The 21,197-nt window shown below is 42.0% G+C and overlaps 1 protein-coding gene across 4 annotated transcripts in view; it reads left to right on the top strand.

Annotated features, from left to right (window-relative positions):
- LOC131435423 (kinesin light chain) overlaps positions 1–21,197 on the top strand; it is a 331,832-nt gene that overhangs the window by 59,995 nt on the left and 250,640 nt on the right. For all 4 annotated transcript variants that reach the window (XM_058603292.1, XM_058603288.1, XM_058603291.1 and 1 more), the window contains exon 2: positions 16,453–16,649. In XM_058603292.1, the coding sequence (XP_058459275.1) occupies positions 16,461–16,649 (189 nt within the window). In that variant the 5' untranslated portion in view covers positions 16,453–16,460. The remainder of the gene's footprint in view (positions 1–16,452; positions 16,650–21,197) is intronic.

Genomic DNA, 21,197 nt, shown 5'->3' on the forward strand with positions numbered 1-21,197 from the left:
GAGGAATTGCCACATGAAAAGTCGGTGCGGGAAATGTGCTGAACCACACAATACCAACGATTGCCTACTAGATGACATCGCTGTAAAATGTGTGAACTGTGATGGTGACCATCCATCTACTAGCAAATCGTGTCCCAAACGTGCTGAGTTCACAAAAATTCGACAACAGGCGTCCCGTAAACAATCAACGCGCAAGAATGTTCCACAGAAGGATGAAATTAATTTCCCACGGCTCCCACCGAAGAGGGATATTCCGAATTTGCCGCCACTTCCTCGCAGCAATCCAAAAGATTCAGCCGCTGGATCACAAAAAGAATCTTCCTCGAAAATCCCTCCTGGATGGGGTAATAATCAACCACAAGCAAAGGATGACTCTGGTGATTTATTCTCTGCTGAACAACTGATCGTCATTTTTGAAACAATGACAACAAAACTACGAAACTGCAGAACGCGATTAGATCAAATCAACGCCTTAGGCAAATTCATCATCGAATATGCAATATAATGAGTTGGTTATAGTAAATTGGAATGCTTGCTCACTCAGGAGCAAAACTGCTGAATTGTCCGACTTTCTTCAAGAGAAGAATGCCGATATTGCTATTTTAACTGAAACTCATCTTAAACTTGAAATTTGTTTTTTTATTTCCAATTACAGGATTCACAGGCTCGACAGGGCAACTACCAGAGGAGGGGGAGTTGCCATTGCCATTAAACGATCCATTCAGCACAGGCTTCTGTCAGCCTTTAAATTGCAACTCATAGAAGCCATCGGAATTGAGATTACAACGACGATGGGACCCATCATCATCATTGCAGCGTACTGCCCCAAACAAACTAATCTTCGAGATGGTACGTGTGCATCATTGAAGCGAGATCTGGCTATTCTCACTCGACGACAGAACAAATTCATCATTGCTGGGGACCTGAACGCACGGCATGAGCTGTGGGGAAACAGAAGACAGGATCGAAACGGATTCGTACTTGCCGAAGATTACGAAGCTGGACAATACAACATCTTCGCTCCGGATCAACCAAAGCGACTTTCCAGATCGGGAGTTCATTCCATTTTGGATATATTCATCAGCAACATCGCCATAGACAGCTCTCCGGTTGTCTTCTATGAGCTCTCTTCTGACCACTTTCCAGTAATATTGACGTTGGGATCTTCACCAGAAACAGTGCCTATTCAACCTCGGAGGAACTATTATCGCACCGATTGGGTCCGATTTCAACATATCGCCGACCAACTTATTAATATCGATTTGCCACTTGATTCCCCGATGGAAATCGATGCGGCCCTATCTTCCTTCCAGCATTCAATCAAAGTCGCTCGTGATAGGACGGTTCCAGTACAACATATGCCGAGTTCCTCTCTTCAAATCGACAGTGTTACCAAGAAACTCATCCGAACTCGAAATATCTACCGCAGGCAGTATCAACGAACTGGCATCATAGATAGGAAGACTTCTTATAACAACTTAACTAGGATAATCCAGGAAAGGATATCTAAGCTTCGCAACAGGAACTTCCAGCAAAAGCTTCGAGAAATTCTCCCACATTCAAAGCCCTTCTGGTCCTTAACGAAGGTGCTTAAGAAAAAACCGAAGCCTATTCCTCCTCTGATGTCACCCCAGAACGCAGCTGAAGGAATACCTTTAATCACTCCAGCAGAGAAGGCAAATGCGCTGGGCCAGCAGTTTGTGTGTTCTCACAATTTAGGACTTAACATTGTTAGTCCATATGAAAGAGCCGTTGCTGATAGCGTAGCTGAGGTTGACCAATCAGACAGCTTGGTTCCTGAGGAAAGTAGAGTCACTGCGAATGAGCTGATGGCTTTTGTGAAAAAATCCAAAAATATGAAGGCCCCCGGTTTCGACAACACATTCAACATTGAGCTGAAATATTTGAGTATTCGCTCATTTGTCTTCTTAGCTAAAATTTTCAACAGGTGCTGGGAGCTTGGTTACTTAACTTCAATGTGGAAGTTAGCTAAAGTTATCCCAGTTTTGAAACCGGGGAAAGATCCTTCCTTTTCTAAGAGCTATCGGCCCATCAGCCTACTCTCTGCCCTATCCAAGCTGTTTGAAAAGTCAATACAAAGGCGAATTCTTGCTTTCGCAGATGAACAGGATATATTTCTGGAAGAACAGTTTGGGTTCCGGAAAGGAAGATCCACCATCCACCAACTCACAAGGGTTAACAACGTCATCCAGCAAAACAAATCAGCGTCCAAAACGACTGCCATGGCAATATTGGATATTGAAAAGGCATTCGATAATGTGTGGCACGATACCAGGCCATTTAAACTGCATCGGTATAATTTTCCCATGTATCTTATTAAAATTATCAAAAATTATCTTGCAGATAGAGCTTTCCAGGTTTCTCTGAATACTGCACTTTCAGAAAGATTTACTATTCCTGCTGGTGTACCCCAAGGAAGTATCCTAGGTCCCATTCTATACAACATTTTTACATCAGACATCCCACCTCTTCCGGGCGGTGGTGTTCTGTCACAATTTGCTGATGATACTGCCATTCTTTACAAAGGTCGTGTCATTAATGCTCTCAAGAATAAACTACAGACAGGTCTGGACGCATTAACGGAATATTTCACAAGCTGGAAAATTGTGATCAATGGCGAAGCACAAGATACAGAGAACGGCATACGAATCAATCTGGGTGCACGCTCAGCCGACGACAGATTCCCAGCACCTGATATGTCGGAGATAAGTGAGGAGATCGGCAAGCTGAGGAACAACAAAGCCGCGGATAATGACCAGTTACCACGCGAGCTGCTCAAACATGGAGGAGAGGTACTGGCTAGAGCGCTGCACTGGATGATTTCAAGGAGAAAATTCTATCGCAGGAATGGATAGCTGGAGTGTCCCGTCTACAAAAAGGGCGATAAGCTAGATTGATCCTAAATCCTTTGCCGTCGTCTATCACCAATAGCTAAGGAATTCGTAGGGCCGCGTACCAAGCGCAATTTACTGAAGCCCGCTCCACCACGGATCACATATTCGCGATTAGACAAGAACTCCTAAAGTGTCGTGAATACAACGTACCCACGCATCACCTAGTCATTTACTTCAAAGCGGCATACGGCACAATCGATCGAGAACGGCTATGACAGATAATGCACGAATACGGCTTCCCAGATAAACTGACGCGATTGGTCAAAGCAACGATGGATACAGTGATGTGTTACGTCCGAGTATCAGGGACGCTCTCGAGTCCCTTCGAATCTCGGAGAGGGCTACGGCAAGGTGATGGACTCTCTTGTATCTTGTTCAATATTGCCTTGAAAGGTGTGATTCGAAGACGAGAATCGCCACGAGTGGCACGATCTTCCGAAAGTCTGTACAACTTTTTGGCTTCGCTGACGATATTGATATTGTGACACGTAATCTTGAGAAGATGACGGAAACGTACATCGGACTGAAAGCTGAAGCTAGGCTTATCGGACTGGCCATAAATGCGTCAAAAACAAAAATACATGAGAGGAAGAGGCTTTAGAGAAGAAACACTACACCTCCCACCACGAATATTGATAGACGGTGACGATATCGAGGTGCTCACTGGTGACCGCCGATAATGACACCAGCAGAGAAATTGAGAGACATATTTTGGCGTACTTTGGACTCAGAAAAACCCTTTGATCGAGAAAAGTAAGCCACCGCACGAAATTGACCATCTACGCTCATTAGACCGGTTTTTCTCTGTGGCCACGAGTATTGGACTATGTTAGCAGAGGACCAGACGCATCCTCAGTGTTTTCGAAAGAAAGGTACTGAGGACCATCTATTACGGAGTGCAGATGGAAGAGGGCGTATGAATCACGAATTGCAACAGCTGCTAGGAGAACCACCCATCGTACGGAGAGCTAAAGTCGGACGTCTATGATGGGCTGTGCATGTCATAAGGATGTCGGACGACAGCCCAGAGAAAATGGTTCTTGAATCGATTCTGAGTGGTACAAGAAGAAGAGGAGCGCAGCGAACAAGGTGGATCGATCAAGTGGAGGGCGATCTTAGAAGCATCCGTGCCTTGAGTTGCTGGCGACGAGCAGCCATGGACCGAGTTATGTGGAGACGTATGCTTGATACAGCAAAGGACAACCCTGGACTATAGCTATTAGGTAAGGTAAGTACAATTCATCTATCGACTTGAGGTTTTAGGTAGCTACCTAAAATTTTATTGGCTATCGAACTTTGCAATTTACAATACAGATATTGTCCTCGGAAAGGACGAAAAACGGTTGGTTTGAAACCGTACCTTCGGTCTGACTAATGGTATCTAGCTGGACCCCATACATTTAGTATGGAATGACATTTGATATAATATAATGTTCATATATTTTTTTAATGTTTTTGTAGTATTTCTCCATTTATATTCACATCGTACATATACAAGTATTTATTCATAAACATAAACATTCTTGCTTTTACGTTCTTTGTATTCTATTATTATTATTATTTGCCCATTAACGGTGGTATTAAATGGTACGAAAACACTCATACGTCATACGTCTATGTTTTTGCGAGTGCTCTGTTAGTATTGGCTGCTAGATTCATATATGCGACTCAGTTTACGAATGAACGTTGAACGCATAGGACGATTGTATGGACCAAAGGCTTCTTATTTCACTACAAAACCTACCAACGAAACGTTGGACTTTAGTCTTTTTTTCACAACATGTTGGATGTGATGGTATTGTCGGCCTATTGTACAATAAAAACTTTTCTCCATTCTTTGTCTAGAACACTAGTTTTGCTGAACATTGAAAACCGAATGAATAATGTTCATGTAATCAAACATTTTTCCATTCGTTCGTCTATTGAAACTTTTTTTGGTAAACCTTCATTAAATGTTGTGGTTAACCGTACAAGTGTCGGTGCCGAAACACTTACATGCAAGAGACTGCAAGATATGCTTACCAACAGCGTTCAAAAGTTCAAAACATATGTTTTGCTTGCATAAATACTACAATGACAAACTCATAAAAATGTTCAGATCAACTATACGTTTCCATAAAATTATGCAAGAGACTGCAAGATATGCTTACCAACAGCGTTCAAAAGTTCAAAACATATGTTTTGCTTGCATAAATACTACAATGACAAACTCATAAAAATGTTCAGATCAACTATACGTTTCCATAAAATTAAATATAAAAATATTCAATATACGTTTCCATTAAATTAAATTAAAAAAAACATCAAAACATAATTGTTTTTATTATTCGCATTTTTCCGTGTAATATCTTCACTTTTACATGATTATTTCATATGCCATGAGGAGTAAGAAATGAAATATACCTGGTTTGTATAGATCAGCTGGATTTTAAGATAAGTACTGTCTTCTCATTGTTTATTCTTCCGCCTTTTTTATCGGTTCCTCATCATTTTATTCTCACAACTATCCGTGAGGACATGAGCAACTCTGAACCTGATCCTCCCGATGATCAGATGGAGACTTCTGCTGACAGCAGTAAGACTCGCATTAAGAGCTATCCGGATGGGCTTGCATTCCCGGTCGAACCTTATGCGGTATATTTCCGGACCAAATCGAATGACAAAATATTGAATATTTTGAAAATATCTCGTGACTTGACCTCGCGATATTCTACTATAAAAAAAATGGATAAAGTACGTCCAGACAAGCTCAGGGTCTTACTAACCAGCTCTCAGTAGGCAAACGAGATTGTTCGAAATGAGCACTTTACGTGGGACTACCGCGTGTACGTACCAGCTCGTGAAGTCGAAATAGACGGCGTGGTAACCGATTCGACTCTGACTTGTGAGGACATTCTTAAGTACGGAGCAGGTTGTTTTAAAGACCCCTTACTTAAGAATGTCAAGATACTGGATTGCAAACACTTGCATTCAGTATCGATCGCCGGGGATGGAACAAAATTTTATCCCCAATCAGATTCTTATCGAGTTACCTTTGCTGGCTCGGCTTTGCCTAACTGCGTACTCTTGGACCGGGTTCGTCTGCCCGTTCGTCTCTTTGTATCGGGAGTAATGAACTGTACCAACTGTAAACAATCTTATTTCACTACAAAACCGACCAACGAAACGTTGAACTTTAGTCTTTTTATCACAACATGTTGGATGTGATGGTATTGTCGACCTATTGTACAATAAAAACTTTTCTCCATTCTTTGTCTAGAACACTAGTTTTGCTAAACATGGAAAACCGAATGAATAATGTTCATGTAATCAAACATTTTTCCATTCGTTCGTCTATTGAAACTTTTTTTGATAAACCAATCAACATTTCATTAAATGTTGTGGTTAACCGTACAAGTGTCGGTGCCGAAACACTTACATGCAAGAGACTGCAAGATATGCTTACCAACAGCGTTCAAAAGTTCAAAACATATGTTTTGCTTGCCTAAATACTACAATGACAAACTCATAAAAATGTTCAGATCAACTATACGTTTCCATATCGATTGACCATCGGCGTTTCCATATCGATAGGGCATCGGCGGTTCAGCGATATCATAGAGCTCCTTCCCGCACCGACGTTAGTTTTAGGAGACTTTAACTCACACGGTATAGGTTGGGGTTGTCTTGACGATGATAACAGATCAGCTATGATCCATGATATTTGCGACAACTTCAATATGACACTATTGAATACGGGAGAAATGACACGGATTCCTGCACCACCAGCAAGACCAAGTGCGCTGGATTTATCCCTCTGCTCAACATCGCTACGGTTGGATTGCAAATGGAAGGTAATCCCTGATCTCCACGGTAGCGATCATCTACCTATCGTAATCTCAATCACCTGCGGACTAAGACCATCGGAGACAATCAATGTTTCGTATGACATCACACGAAATATTGATTGGAAAGACTACGCAAATTCGATATCTGAAAAACTCAAAACAACACAAGATCTTCCTCCGGAGGAAGAGTACACGTTTATGACTGGCTTGATTCTCGATACTGCGATTCAAGCTCAGACGAAACGTGTACCCGGCGCGAAAACTAACATCCCAATCCGTGGTGGGACAAAGAGTGCTCATCACTGAACGCGGGTAGAGCCTCCGCGTTCAAACAGTTTAGAGTAAATGGAACACCTGATAATTATCGTAATTACGCAACGTTAGACACGCAAATGAAGAACCTAATTAAAGCAAAAAAACGCGGTTACTGGCACCGGTTTGTTGACGGATTAACAAAAGAAACATCGATAAGCACTCTTTGGAGCACATCCCGACGAGTGCACAAGAAAAACACCACAAACAAAAGCGAGGAATATTTTAACCGCTGGATATTCGATTTCGCTAAAATAGTATGCCCAGACTCTGCTCCGGATCAGAGAATCTCCCGTGCCGCGACGTCAAATGCAAACGAAATACCGTTTTCGATGGTAGAGTTCTCACTTGCGCTCTTGTCGTGTAACAATAAAGCTCCGGGGTTAGACAAAATCAAATTTAACTTGTTGAAAAATTTGCCTGATTCTGCCAAAAGACGTTTAGTGAATTTATTCAATTCGTTTCTTCAGAAAAATATTGTCCCACATGACTGGAGACAAGTAAGAGTTATCGCTATTCAAAAACCAGGGAAGCCAGCCCCCTGATCACAATTCGTATCGACCGATTGCTATGCTTTCCTGTATCCGGAAATTGTTCGAAAAAATGATTCTGTTTCGTCTAGACAATTGGGTCGACAATTACACAATTCGGCTTCCGCAGGGGCAAAGGAACAAACGATTGTCGTGCGTTGCTCTCAACAGAAATTCAAATGGCATTTGCTAGTAAAGAACAAATGGCGTCAGTTTTCCTAGACATTAAGGGGTTTTTTGACTCAGTTTCTATAAATATCCTATCTGAGAAGCTGCATCAGCATGGTCTTTCGCCAGTTTTGAACAACTTTTTACATAATCTATTGTCTGAGAAACACATGCATTTCGCGCATGGTGATTTGTCGACAATACGATTCAGCTACATGGGTCTTCCTCAGGGCTCATGTTTAAGCCTCCTTCATTCGTAACCGAATGTTCGAAGTGAGCACACGCGTTTTTTAACAATCGACATCGGTAAGACGAAGGTGCCTATCACAGCAGAGGCTGTAGTATAGGCATTAAATAAAAGTGATAAAAAGTAGCATCCCCGCAAGTGAGTTCTGTCTGTGCACCGGTTTTGTATCGGTATCAACAGTAGACGCTATTGTGCTATCCTCGGGCAGCAGTTATTTCTATTGTTTGCTACCCGCATCGCAGCAGCCAAATCCTGAGTCAAGGTCACGCTGAAGCACAACGAAGGAGTGAAGGAGCAACTCACCTAACAGCTTACCGTGACATACTGTTAAGTATTTTCTCAAACTTTTTCTTTCAACTTTTACTATTTATATATTTTCTTTTCATTTTATTTCTTTCTTTCTCATTTCAAGTGCGGGAGACTTCTTTACTCCCGCACTTTAAATATGAATATTGATGACAGTGGAGGTGTCTCGGAGGAGGGCGAAGCTGAACGAATGAACGAAGAACATTTAGAGGCTGAGTTTGATTCCGAGATGCCATCTACCCCTCCTATACCATCTCCCCCTCCGATACCATCTCCCTCTCCGATGCCATCTCCCTCTCCGATGCCTCCATCTCCCTCTAAGATATTGCCTGCCCGCCAAAAAGTTTACCAAGACGATGGCTCGGGGGGTCCGTGGGTGGTATACTTCCGGCCCAAATTAAAGTCTCTCAGAGTTTTAAATATTGCTCGGGACCTGGAAAAACATTACTCGGCAATAAAAACAATAGATAAGGTTTCGCCAAACAAGTTACGCGTTGTTGTGTCCGACCTGAAGCAAGCAAACGGGATTGCTACCAACGAGTTGTTCACGAAGGAGTACCGCGTGTACGTCCCGTCTCATGTGGTGGAGATCGACGGTGTGGTCCGTGACGAAAGTCTGACAATCGAAGATCTGATGAAGGACGGGGTAGGCCGTTTCAAAAACCCCGACCTTCAACCAGTGAAAATTTTGGAGTGCAAGCAATTGCACTCCAAATCGATAGATGGTAAATTTTACCAATCGGACTCATTTCGCGTGACTTTTGCCGGATCTGCACTTCCAAATTATTTGGTAGTGAGTGGAGTTCGTCTACCTGTTCGGCTGTATGTACCGCGGGTAATGCATTGTACAAGCTGCAAACAGCTAGGTCATACGGCAACCTATTGTTGCAACAAACTGCGATGCGGCAAATGCGGAGAGGCCCATGAGGACGATCTCTGCAGAAGAGCAGTGGAAAAGTGTTGCTACTGCGGGGAGAATCCTCATGATCTTTCGGTGTGCCCTACGTACATACAGCGTGCGGAGAAATTGAAGCGATCCGTGAAAGAACGTTCCAAACGTTCTTATGCGGAAATCTTAAAAAGAACCACTCCATCGACCCCTGAGAACCCGTTTGCAATCTTGCCAGTTGAAGAGGATACCTCTGACGACCCAGGCGAAGGACCTTCCTACACACAGGTTGAAGGAAGCAGGAAAAGACAACATCTGGCTTCTCCCAAGCTTCCTCGTAAAGGCCTCAGACTGTCCTCTTCGTCACAAAAGAACCAAACGGAAACAAAAAGTGCTGACTCAAAACCGAAGCAAACACCTCCTGGGTTAAAAAAAACTTAGGGATGATAAGGAGTACCCAGCACTTCCTGGGGCATCAAAAAACCCGAATGACCCCAAAGCACAACCAGAAAATCCAACAAACGCTGGATTATTGAAATTTTCTGATATCGTGGACTGGATATTAACAGCCTTCAATATTACTGATCCTCTGAAAAGCTTCCTAACTGCTCTACTGCCAACAGTAAGGACATTTTTAAAACAGTTGACTGAACAATGGCCCCTCCTTGCAGCGATCGTATCTTTTGATGGATAATTTACCACTGAGAATCGAAGATATGATCATTGTGCTTCAGTGGAATTGCAGAAGTATCATCCCAAAACTTGATTCTTTCAAACACTTAATACATACTCATAATTGCGATGTATTCTCCTTGAGTGAAACTTGGCTTACTTCTAACATCAACCTCGACTTCCATAATTTTAACATAATCCGCCTGGACCGAGAAGACTCTTATGGAGGGGTACTTTTAGGGATTAAAAAGTGCTATTCATTTTATCGTATTAACCTCCCCTCGACACCGGGAATTGAAGTTGTTGCTTGCCAAATTAATATTAAAGGCAAAGATCTATGTATAGCTTCTATCTACATTCCTCCCAGAGTCTCGATAGGGCATCGTCGGCTTGCAGACATCATAGAACTTCTTCCTTCACCGCGGCTGGTTTTAGGGGACTTTAACTCGCATGGTACAGGATGGGGCTGCTTATATGATGATAATCGTTCTTCGTTAATCCAAGATCTGTGTGACAACTTCAATTTGACAATTCTAAACACGGGAGAAATGACACGGAACCCTAGACCGCCAGCACAACCAAGTGCGCTGGATTTATCCCTTTGCTCGACTTCGCTACAGTTAGATTGCAAGTGGAAGGTAATCTGTGATCCTCACGGTAGCGATCACTTGCCGATCATAGTTTCTATCACCAACCGTGGAAGACCATCGGAAACAATCAATGTTTCGTACGATTTCACACGAAACATTGATTGGAAACGTTACGCGAGCTCGATATCTGAGAAACTAGAAACATCACAGGAGCTTCCTCCGGAGGAAGAGTATACATTTTTGGCTGGCTTGATTCTTGACACCGCAATTCAAGCTCAGACGAAACGAGTACCTAGCGTGCAAACTAGTATGCGTTCTCCCAACCCATGGTGGGACAAAGAGTGCTCAGAGCTGAAAACGAAAAAAGCTTCAGCCTTCATCTCGTTTAGAAAGAACGGAACTCCAGATAATTATCGGAAATACGCGGCGTTAGAATTTCAAATGAAAAGTCTTATTAAAGCTAAGAAACGCGGTTACTGGCGAAGGTTTGTTGACGGATTAACGAGAGAAACAGCAATGAGCACTCTTTGGAATACGGCCCGTCGCATGCGCAATCGAAATCACGCGAACGAAAGCGAGGAATATTCTAACCGCTGGATATTTGATTTCGCTAAGAAAGTATGTCCTGATTCTGTTCCGGAACAGAAGATATCCCGCGTCGCGACATTGAATACAAACGAAACACCGTTTTCGATGGTAGAGTTCTCACTTGCGCTCTTGTCGTGTAACAATAGAGCCCCGGGGTTAGACAGAATTAAATTCAACTTGTTGAAAAATCTGCCCGACTCTGCCAAAAGGCGCTTGTTGAATTTATTCAACAAGTTCCTCGAGGGTAATATTGTCCCACACGAATGGAGAGAAGTGAGAGTTATTACTATTCAAAAACCTGGAAAACCAGCCTCCGATCACAATTCGTATCGGCCGATTGCTATGCTTTTCTGTATCCGGAAATTGTTGGAGAAAATGATTCTCTTCCGTCTAGACAATTGGGTCGAAACAAATGGATTGCTTTCAGGTACACAATTTGGGTTCCGCAGGGGCAAAGGAACGAACGATTGTCTAGCGTTGCTCTCAACAGAAATTCAAATGGCATTTGCTCGTAAAGAACAAATGGCATCAGTTTTCCTCGACATCAAGGGGGCATTCGATTCAGTTTCCATTAACGTTCTATCTGAGAAGTTGCATCAGCATGGTCTTTCACCAGTTTTGAACAACTTTTTATATAATCTATTGTCCGAGAAACACATGCATTTTGAGCATGGTGAATTGACGACAAAGCGATTCAGTTACATGGGTCTTCCTCAGGGCTCATGCTTAAGCCCCCTTTTATACAACTTTTACGTAAATAACATTGATGAATGTATCAACACATCTTGCACGCTAAGACAACTTGCCGACGACAGTGTTGTGTCTATTATAGGACCCAAAGCTGCCGATCTCCAAGGACCATTGCAAGATACCCTCGACAACTTGTCGACATGGGCTTTTCAAATGGGTATCGAGTTCTCTACGGAGAAAACTGAGCTGGTTGTATTTTCAAGGAAGCGAGAACCTGCGCAATTACAGCTTCAACTAGGGGGTGAAACAATAGCTCAGGTTTTCACATTTAAATATCTCGGGGTCTGGTTCGATTCCAAAGGTACCTGGGGATGTCACATTAGGTATTTGAAACGAAAATGCCTACAGAGAATCAATTTCCTTCGTACAATAACCGGAACTTGGTGGGGCTCTCACCCAGGAGACCTGATCAGGTTGTACAAAACGACGATATTGTCAGTAATGGAATATGGATGTTTCTGTTTCCGCTCCGCTACGAATATTCATTTCATTAAACTGGAAAGAATTCAGTATCGTTGTTTACGTATTGCCTTGGGTTGCATGCAATCAACCCATACGATGAGTCTTGAAGTGCTGGCGGGCGTCTTACCGTTGAAAAACAGGTTCTGGGATCTCTCATATCGACTGCTAATCCGATGCGACATTTTGAATCCGATGGTGATAGAAAACTTTGAAAAGCTCGTCGAGCTTAATTCACAAACCCGTTTTATGTCCTTGTATTTTGACTACATGGCTCAGAATATAAATCCTTCTTCGTTTGTTCCCAATCGTGTTCATTTTGTGGATACTTCTAATTCTACTGTGTTTTTCGACACATCCATGAAAGAGGAAATTCGTGGAATCCCGGATCCTGTACGCCCTCAAGAGATCCCAAAAATTTTTAATAATAAATTTAAAGAAGTCGACTGTAATAAAATGTTTTACACTGACGGATCATATCTAGACGGGTCCACTGGCTTCGGTATATTCAATGTAAATTTCACCGCTTCCTATAAACTCAGTGATCCAGCTTCAGTTTACGTCGCAGAACTAGCTGCAATTCAGTATACCCTTGAGATCATTGACACTCTGCCCACAGATCACTACTTCATTGTATCGGACAGTCTCAGTTCCATTGAGGCTCTCCGTACAGTGAAGCCTGGAAAGCACTCACCGTATTTCCTGGGGAGAATACGGGAACAATTGAGTGCTTTATCTGCAAAATCATACCAGATTACCTTGGTTTGGGTCCCCTCACATTGTTCCATACGGGGCAATGAGAGGGCGGACTCGTTAGCCAAGGTGGGCGCACTAGAAGGTGATATCTATGAAAGACCAATCTGCTTCAATGAATTTTTCAGTTGCTGTCGTCAGAAAACTCTAGCCAGCTGGCAGAATACATGGAATAGTGGAACTCTGGGACGATGGTTACACTCAATAGTCCCACAGGTATCGACGAAAGCTTGGTTCCGGGGGTTAGACGTGAGTCGAGACTTTATTCGTGTAATGTCAAGGCTCATGTCTAATCATTATATGTTCAGCGCGCATCTCCGTCGTGTGGAGCTCGCTGAGAGTGGTGTCTGCGTTTGCGGTGAGGGTTATCATGACATCGAACATGTTGTTTGGACATGTGTCGAGTATTGTGATGCCAGGTCCCAACTCATAGGTTCCCTTCGGGCCCGAGGTATACCACCCTTCGTACCAGTCCGCGACGTCTTGGCAACTCGAAATCTTCCTTATATGACTCTCATCTATAACTTCTTGAAAACTATCAATGCTCAAATTTAGTGCTCTCCCTATCTCTTTCTCGTCTACAGCTCTACCGCACTCTTCTTTACGTTGCTGGAAGTATGGCCTGTGTAAACGATGCTTCGGAGCATGCACCTGCCTTGAACTGACTGAGTTGCTGGAAGCTACCCAAAAACGTCACATCAACGTCAGAACACACCAACGAAGCATCCCAATCCAGAATAATCTCTTCATTGCTACAAGCTGAAAAACATGAAGATTCATCGAACGCAAAATGTGTCTAAAAGATGTATGCCACAAACCAATGATGTATTCAAATTTCAATTCAATACTGTGTAGGTCCCACCCTCCCTATGTCCCCTTACTAACTGGGGAGTATGCCGCCCCGTAATACGGCATCCCTTTCTCTCCCCCTAACAACAAGACAATCGGCCACGTTAAGCTAAAGCAAATGAGCCTAATAAAAATTTTATTTGAAAAAAAAAAAAGCCTCCTTCTATACAATTTTTACGTAAACAACATTGATGAATGTATTAAAACATCTTACACGCTAAGACAACTTGCCGACGACAGCGTTGTGTCTATTATAGGACCCAAAGCTGCCGATCTCCAAGGACCACTACAAGATACCCTCGACAACTTGTCGACATGGGCTCTTCAAATGGGTATCGAGGTCTCTACGGAGAAAACTGAGCTGGTTGTATTTTCAAGGAAACGAGAACCAGCACAATTACAGCTTCAACTAGGGGGTGGAACCATAGCTCTGGTTTTCACATTTAAATATCTCGGGGTCTGGTTCGACTCCAAAGGCACCTGGGGATGACACATTAGGTATCTGAAACAAAAATGCCAGCAGAGAATCAATTTTTTTCGCACAATAACCGGAACTTGGTGGGGTGCCCACCCAGGAGACTTGATCAGGCTGTACCAAACAACGGTATTGTCCGTAATGGAATATGGATGCTTCTACTTCCGATCCGCCGCGAACACCCATTTCATTAAACTGGAAAGAATTCAGTATCGTTGTTTGCGTATTGCCCTAGGTTGCATGCAATCGACTCATACGATGAGTCTCGAAGTGCTCGCGGGCGTCTTACCGTTGAAAAATCGATTCTGGGATCTCTCATATCGATTGATTATCCGATGCGATATCTTGAATCCGATGATGATTGAAAAATTCGAAAAGCTTGTCGAGCTTAATTCACATTCGTTTTATGTCCTTGTATTTTGATTACATGGCTCAGAATATTAATCCTTCTTCGTTTGCTTTCAACCGTCCTCATTTCCTGGATACTTCTGATTCTACTGTGTTTTTCGACACATCCATGAGAGAAGAGATTCGTGGAATTCCGGATCACATTCGCCCTCAACGGAATCACGGAATCACTTGAGAACTTTATCTGGACGGTCTTATTCAATATCGTTAGTCTGGGTCCCTTCGCATTGTTCCATTCCGGGAAATGAGAAGGTAGACTCATTGGCTAAGGTGGGCGCATTAGAAGGTGATATTTATGAAAGACTAATCTGCTTCAATGAATTTTTCAGTATTTCTCGTCAGAAAACTCTCGAAAGTTGGCAAACTTCATGGACGAATGACGAACTGGGACGATGGCTACACTCCATTATCCCTAAGGTATCGACGAAACCTAGGTTCAAGGGGATGAACGTGAGTCGCGATTTCATTCGTGTTATGTCGCGGCTCATGTCAAATCATTATACATTCAACGCACATCTTCGGCGTATTGGACTCGTGGAGAGCAATCTTTGCACCTGTGGCGACGGTTACCAGGACATCGAGCATGTCGTGTGGTCGTGCGTAGAGTATCGTGACGCCAGGTCGAAGCTACTGGAATCTCTTAGGGCCCGCGGTAGACCGCCTGAGGTTCCGGTTCGGGATGTGTTGGCGAGTCGGGATAGTTCATACATGCTTCTCATATACCAATTCCTTAAACACATTCATATACAAGTGTAATCTATTATATCTTGCAGAGAAAGTTCCTCCCATTCCTCGGCGATATTTTAACTATGGCTAAGAATAATCTCCAACTGCAGGTTCGACACTAACATCCGCCCGATTCTATCGACCCCTCGTCCTTTCCATCATATTCATTGGAACTAACTAGATCTTTTTGTTGTCACTAACTTTTCTGTTCTCTCTTTCCCCGTCTCTTCACCATCTCGTTTTCTACTAATTAGATCTCTGTCGTTTTCAAGGCATTTCGTTCCCATATCCCTTTTTTACCCCGTTTTTCTACAATATTTACTGGTCTATGTCTCTTTCATTCTCTTCCGTAACATAACCATCAACCCCAATGGAAGACCGCTCCAATCGATGACCGGCCACCACCGCATGCGGGCCACTCGCCGGGTCTTCGTAGCCTGAGGGTGTTTTCCGCGGACCCATACGGACCAGAGGATGCGGCCAGCATAAATATTTACCAACGTCATCTGGAAGACTCACGCTATATTCAGTCCATCGACCACTGCGGATTGCCAGCTGTAGCTTGGATTCTCGAGAATCGACAATTTCAACACCAATATTACAGTTTTATGTTAGTCGTTAACTAAAATTAGAAAAAGTCGGCATCTTAGAGCGTTAAGCAGTGTGCCTGAAAAATTATATTATATTATTGAATAAAAAAAACTGAGAGAATCCATTAGTTCTCCAATCAATACTGCCGGTTCGGCACGTCACCGAACGTTGTGTGTGTCAGAGTGTGAAGTTTACTGCAGTAGAGAGATCTTTAGTGTGTTTCACATTCGGTTTCAACTGAATTAAATGAAGTTTTACTGCACTGTTGGTAATGATTGTATCGGTTCGAGTTTTTGATTATTTGATATGTCAACAATAAACTTTTTTTTTTATTTAAGAACTTTTCGCTATTTCTACACAATTTTGATACTAATCTTCATACACTATTTCATTTCAGAAAAAATAATGACACAAATTACTCAAGAAGAAATTGTTTCGAATACAAAAACCGTGCTACAAGGACTTGAAGCATTAAGAGTAGAGCATCTTTCGTTGATCTCCAATCTTACAGATGGTAATAAAAAGGACCCACATAAATCTGAAATGGTATTAAGGAATATCGATAACATTGAACTTGGATTGGGCGAAGCACAGGTTTGTAATCAGCAAATATTACAAAAAAAATTGTATTCATTCCAAACAAACCGTTGTGTCCAACTTTGTGAACCATAATAATAATTTACAATGGGAAGCGGATTGAAAAATAAAAATAATATTACGTCCACGAGAGACTGCTATGAAATCTACATCTTTGATATTCCTACAATACAAGATAGAGAATTTCTTCGTTTTGCAATTTGCAGATTATGTTGATCTGCTAATGCTACGTCACGGATCCACTTAATCCACTAAGCAGACGCAAAGTACTTGCTATTTGCTTTCCTGACGTCCCGATAGAACGAAACAAATTTACGGCATTCTGACCGCCAACAGATTGTAGTCATTAAGTTTTGGCTTGTCTCCAAAACGTCGTACAGATGGAATTCTTCGGAACGTTTCTCCGGTAAGCGATTGATACGTTACTGAAGCTCTTTTTAAAAACGGAAAATTGTCAATAGATTGATAGCAGTGTTCAGTGATGGAGAAGGGATGTTCAGTTTTTGAATAAATCGTATTGTTTTTGCTGTTAAATTCGTAGCTACCATTCGTTCAAAAGGAAGTTGTCCAGCTTCGGCCATTATGGATTCGATCTAAATAATCCTAATGATTTTCTTATGGCGGTGTTGTGTAATGGTTTCAATGTTTTCGAGATCGTTGGGCTTCCACGGGCTCATTCCGTAGATTCGCTTGGGAATCAGCACTGCGCTGGTTATCAGTTGTAAGTTTGTTCCTCCGTACATTACATTTCCAACTACTTTGAGAAAGTTTAACACTGATTGAACATTACACCGTGTAGCTGCTGTATACCGTTTGAAGTTTAATCGTTTATCCAGGACGATTCCAAGGGTCTTGATGTACTCTGGTTGGGGTACTTCTAAACGGTCAATGGTTATAGCGGGGGTTCCTGGATGCTTCCGCTTTTCTGCATATGTGAATAAAGCTGTATTTTTTAACTGAAGGAATCATGCTATTTTGTGCTGCCTATATACCCGACATTGTTGCCGCTTTTTGCAGTTGTTGTTTCGCATTCTCACCAATAAATATCACGAGAACATCATCAGCATACACGAATATTTGTATTTTCTTGGGTATTTTCTCGAAAACCGGCTCCATTAGTACCAAAAACAATATAACGGAAAGAACCAAGCCTTGGGAAATTTCAGTCGATTGTGTCTTAAGGTCACGGACCCAGAAATCAAAGGTCACTGGCCCCTCTCGAAATCAAAAACAAATATATAATTATTTAGAAGATCTCAGACATGTGTTACAGAACAGACAGTAAACGTAAAGAAATGTAATACAGTAAGAGTTCCAGTGGAAAAGTTTAAAGTGTCTGTTAAAAACACCCGTGAAAGGCACACCGAAAATTAGGTACATAAGCAATCTTCAGTAACATTATTTTCATCTTAGTGCCCCTCCCGAAACGAAATCCTGGGTACAGGCCTGGTCGCCTACAATGACGCGAAAGTATCGATCAGTGAGGAAGTTTTGAATGTAGCGTATCATTCGTCCACTAATTTCCCAAGCTCTCAGTTTGGAAATAATTTTAGATCTGTTTGTTTTATGGCCGTTCTTTTCTTTGGTCTACCTGAAGTTTTTGGTATGCTTTGTTCCGCGGTGTGAATGATTTGTTCACTCTTCTGTTCTATTGAGAAGCTCTTGTCACGTGGTAAGGCAGAGACAGAAAACCCGGTTCTTTCAACCCGAAACTGGACCAGATATAGTATCTCTAATCATGAATAACAAATCAATGTCAATACGTGATTTGACCAAAAAAGCAGGAACGAGTGTCGGAATGGTCCAGCGTATCAAGAGATGAAATCACCTGAGGACCTACAAGAAGCAGAAAATCTCGAAAAAAGGAGTAGAACAGAAGAAGCGAGCAGCAACAAGGGCCCGGAAATTGTATTTGCGTCTTTTGCAGTGTCCGGATGCTTGCGTTTTGATGGACGATGAGACTTATGTAAAGGAGTACTCAAAAACCCTTCCAGGTCCACAATACTTTACTGTCGTCGTTGGGGAGGATGTGAGCGATGCGGACAGGTCGATTCAAGTGGAGAAATTCGGTCGAAAGGTACTGGTATGGCAAGCAATATGTTCCTGTTTTTTGAAGTCAACAATTTTTCACACTACCGGAACTATAAATGATGAAATTTATCAATCTGAGTGTCTCCAGAAACCACTCTCAATTGGCTTGCGGGAAAGGGTATAAATTTCGTTCAGAAAAATATCAATACACCAAATTGCCCTCAACTTCGACCCATCGAACGTCACTGGGCAATCGTGAAGAGGGTACTCAAGAAGACTGGTAAGGCAGCTGGGAACATGCAGGAGTTCAAAAAAATTTTGGCTTGTCCAAAAAATGCAAATCAACACTTGTCCGGAACTTGATGACGAGCGTTCGGTCAAAAGTCCGAAAATTCGCGAAGGAATAATTTAAATTTCATCCGGTTTTCATTATGCTTAAGTTTAATCTCGTACAATAAAGGATCAATTTTTAGTTTGAATAAAATATCGTTTTTTATCATAATTTGAAAGAAAAATTTGTAGATAGCTTATTTTCGATACACTCCTTACGTTGCATTGAACTGCCATGCCTTTAGGTGCATCGGTTCTGTTGCGCCGTTTGATTGCTCGTACCTTCAACAGGAAGATCGGAATTTGAGCCAGACAATGGCAAATTGGCAGCCGTGTCAGTTACTTTCTTCTCTTCCCTACCAAGTTGAAGTAGCGAATCGTTTATGAATTCTAGGATGTGCTGGTTGTCGTCGACATAACTGGAGTATTCAGGTGATCTTTGATCGTCAGCTGTTGATGCGTTAAAGTGTATGAAGCCCATAAAATAGAGTAGAGTGTAAGAATGAAGCAGTAAAGTTTTCAATTAAAATTCAAGAGATTTAGTATAAGTGACTTTCCTCATCAGTGACTGTCTCTTCGCCATAGGAGATTCCCTAACTATCTGTATTGTTTAACACATGGATCAATAAGTCCCGAGACTAACAATGGAAACAACATTTTTTTTGCAAAATTTTTTTTTATTCATCAACATAATCACCTTTTAGGGTGATACAATGGTTCCAACGTTTTTCCAATTTTTCAATACCATATTTATAAAAAAATTCATCTTCCGCTTCAAAATAAGCTTCAGTTTCAGCGATGACCTCCTCATTTGAGCCAAATCTTTTTCCCTGGAGCTTTTTTTTAAGATCAGCAAAGAGCCAGTAGTCACTGGGGGCTAAATCTGTCGAGTATGGGGGGTGGGGAAGCAGATCAAAGCCCAATTCGTTCAATTTCGCCATTGTTTCCATCGACTTGTGGCAGGGTGCATTTTGTCCCATCGAAAGCAATCGCGGCACCCGCTTGGAAAAAACCCTTTTCATGCTCAATTTTTCATGAAGGATAATAAATACACTTCCATATGATATCTGTGTCATCTCAGCAATCTCACGGAGCTTCACTTTACGATCTTTCATTATAATTTTTGTCACTTCACTCACATTTTCCGGTGTAACGGCTTCCACAGATCTACCCGAGCGTTCCGCGTCATTTATGTCGGTACGATCACGTTTAAACTCGGCGAACCACCGACAAATCGTTGCTTTTGATGGACAAGAGTCCGGATAACATTTTTCAATCCATTGTTTCGCTTGCACGGTGTTTTTACCCATTAAAAAACAATGTTTTATCAAAACACGAAACTCGGTTTTTTTCCATTTTTTAAACAAACTACAAAACGACTTTACTCCAACCTCGATAACTCAGCTGTTTCTGGTCGTATCGACTTATAATTTTAACCCGTTTCAAGCAAAGGTTAGTACTCTAGAAAGACGTGGTTACTGGTTTACTACGAGCGCCATCTCTGCTTTAGTCTCGGGACTTATTGATCCATGTGTTATTGTATCAGTTTCTTGAGAACCCATTGATAGCGCTTTGTCTGTTTTGTGTTATTTCGGTGCTCGTTTTGTTAGGCTTGATACGGGCTTTTGCTTATAGTTGCTTAGCGTTTCTTCGTTGATCGAGAGGGACAATTGTTTTGAGTGATTGTTTTGGTTATCGTTAGATAGAAAATTGTAGCGGTAGTTTCTTTTGTTCTTGTAATTTTTTTTGGTTTTCTAAAACTTGTTCCAGGGTTTATTGGAGTTTCAGTATTTGTTTGCGCATGGCCTCATTTCCAGCTTGCATCTTTTAATACTCTTCGTCCTTTTCCTTCAGGTTGCTCTTCATCTGAGAAATTTTATCATTTTCCATTCTTTGCTGAACAACGCTAGCGTAAGAACCTTTAGATGACATCACTCTTGATTTGTGTACATCTCCTGCAGCGGTGTTAGAAAATCTTTCATCGATTTTGATTTTTATAATTTCTTTTTCCGTACGATACATGGGACAAGACCGACTAGTCGACTTTGTTGGCAGTTTTTGCAAGCCGCTTGTTGGTCGCAATCCTGAGACATATCGTGGATCCTAGAATAGTTATTACATCTTTTTTCACTTGTGCATTTTACTCTAGTTTAGCCATATGAAAAACATCTGCAGCATAACATT

Source organism: Malaya genurostris, chromosome 3, assembly GCF_030247185.1.
Source record: "Malaya genurostris strain Urasoe2022 chromosome 3, Malgen_1.1, whole genome shotgun sequence".
NCBI classification, from domain to species: Eukaryota; Metazoa; Arthropoda; class Insecta; order Diptera; family Culicidae; genus Malaya; species Malaya genurostris.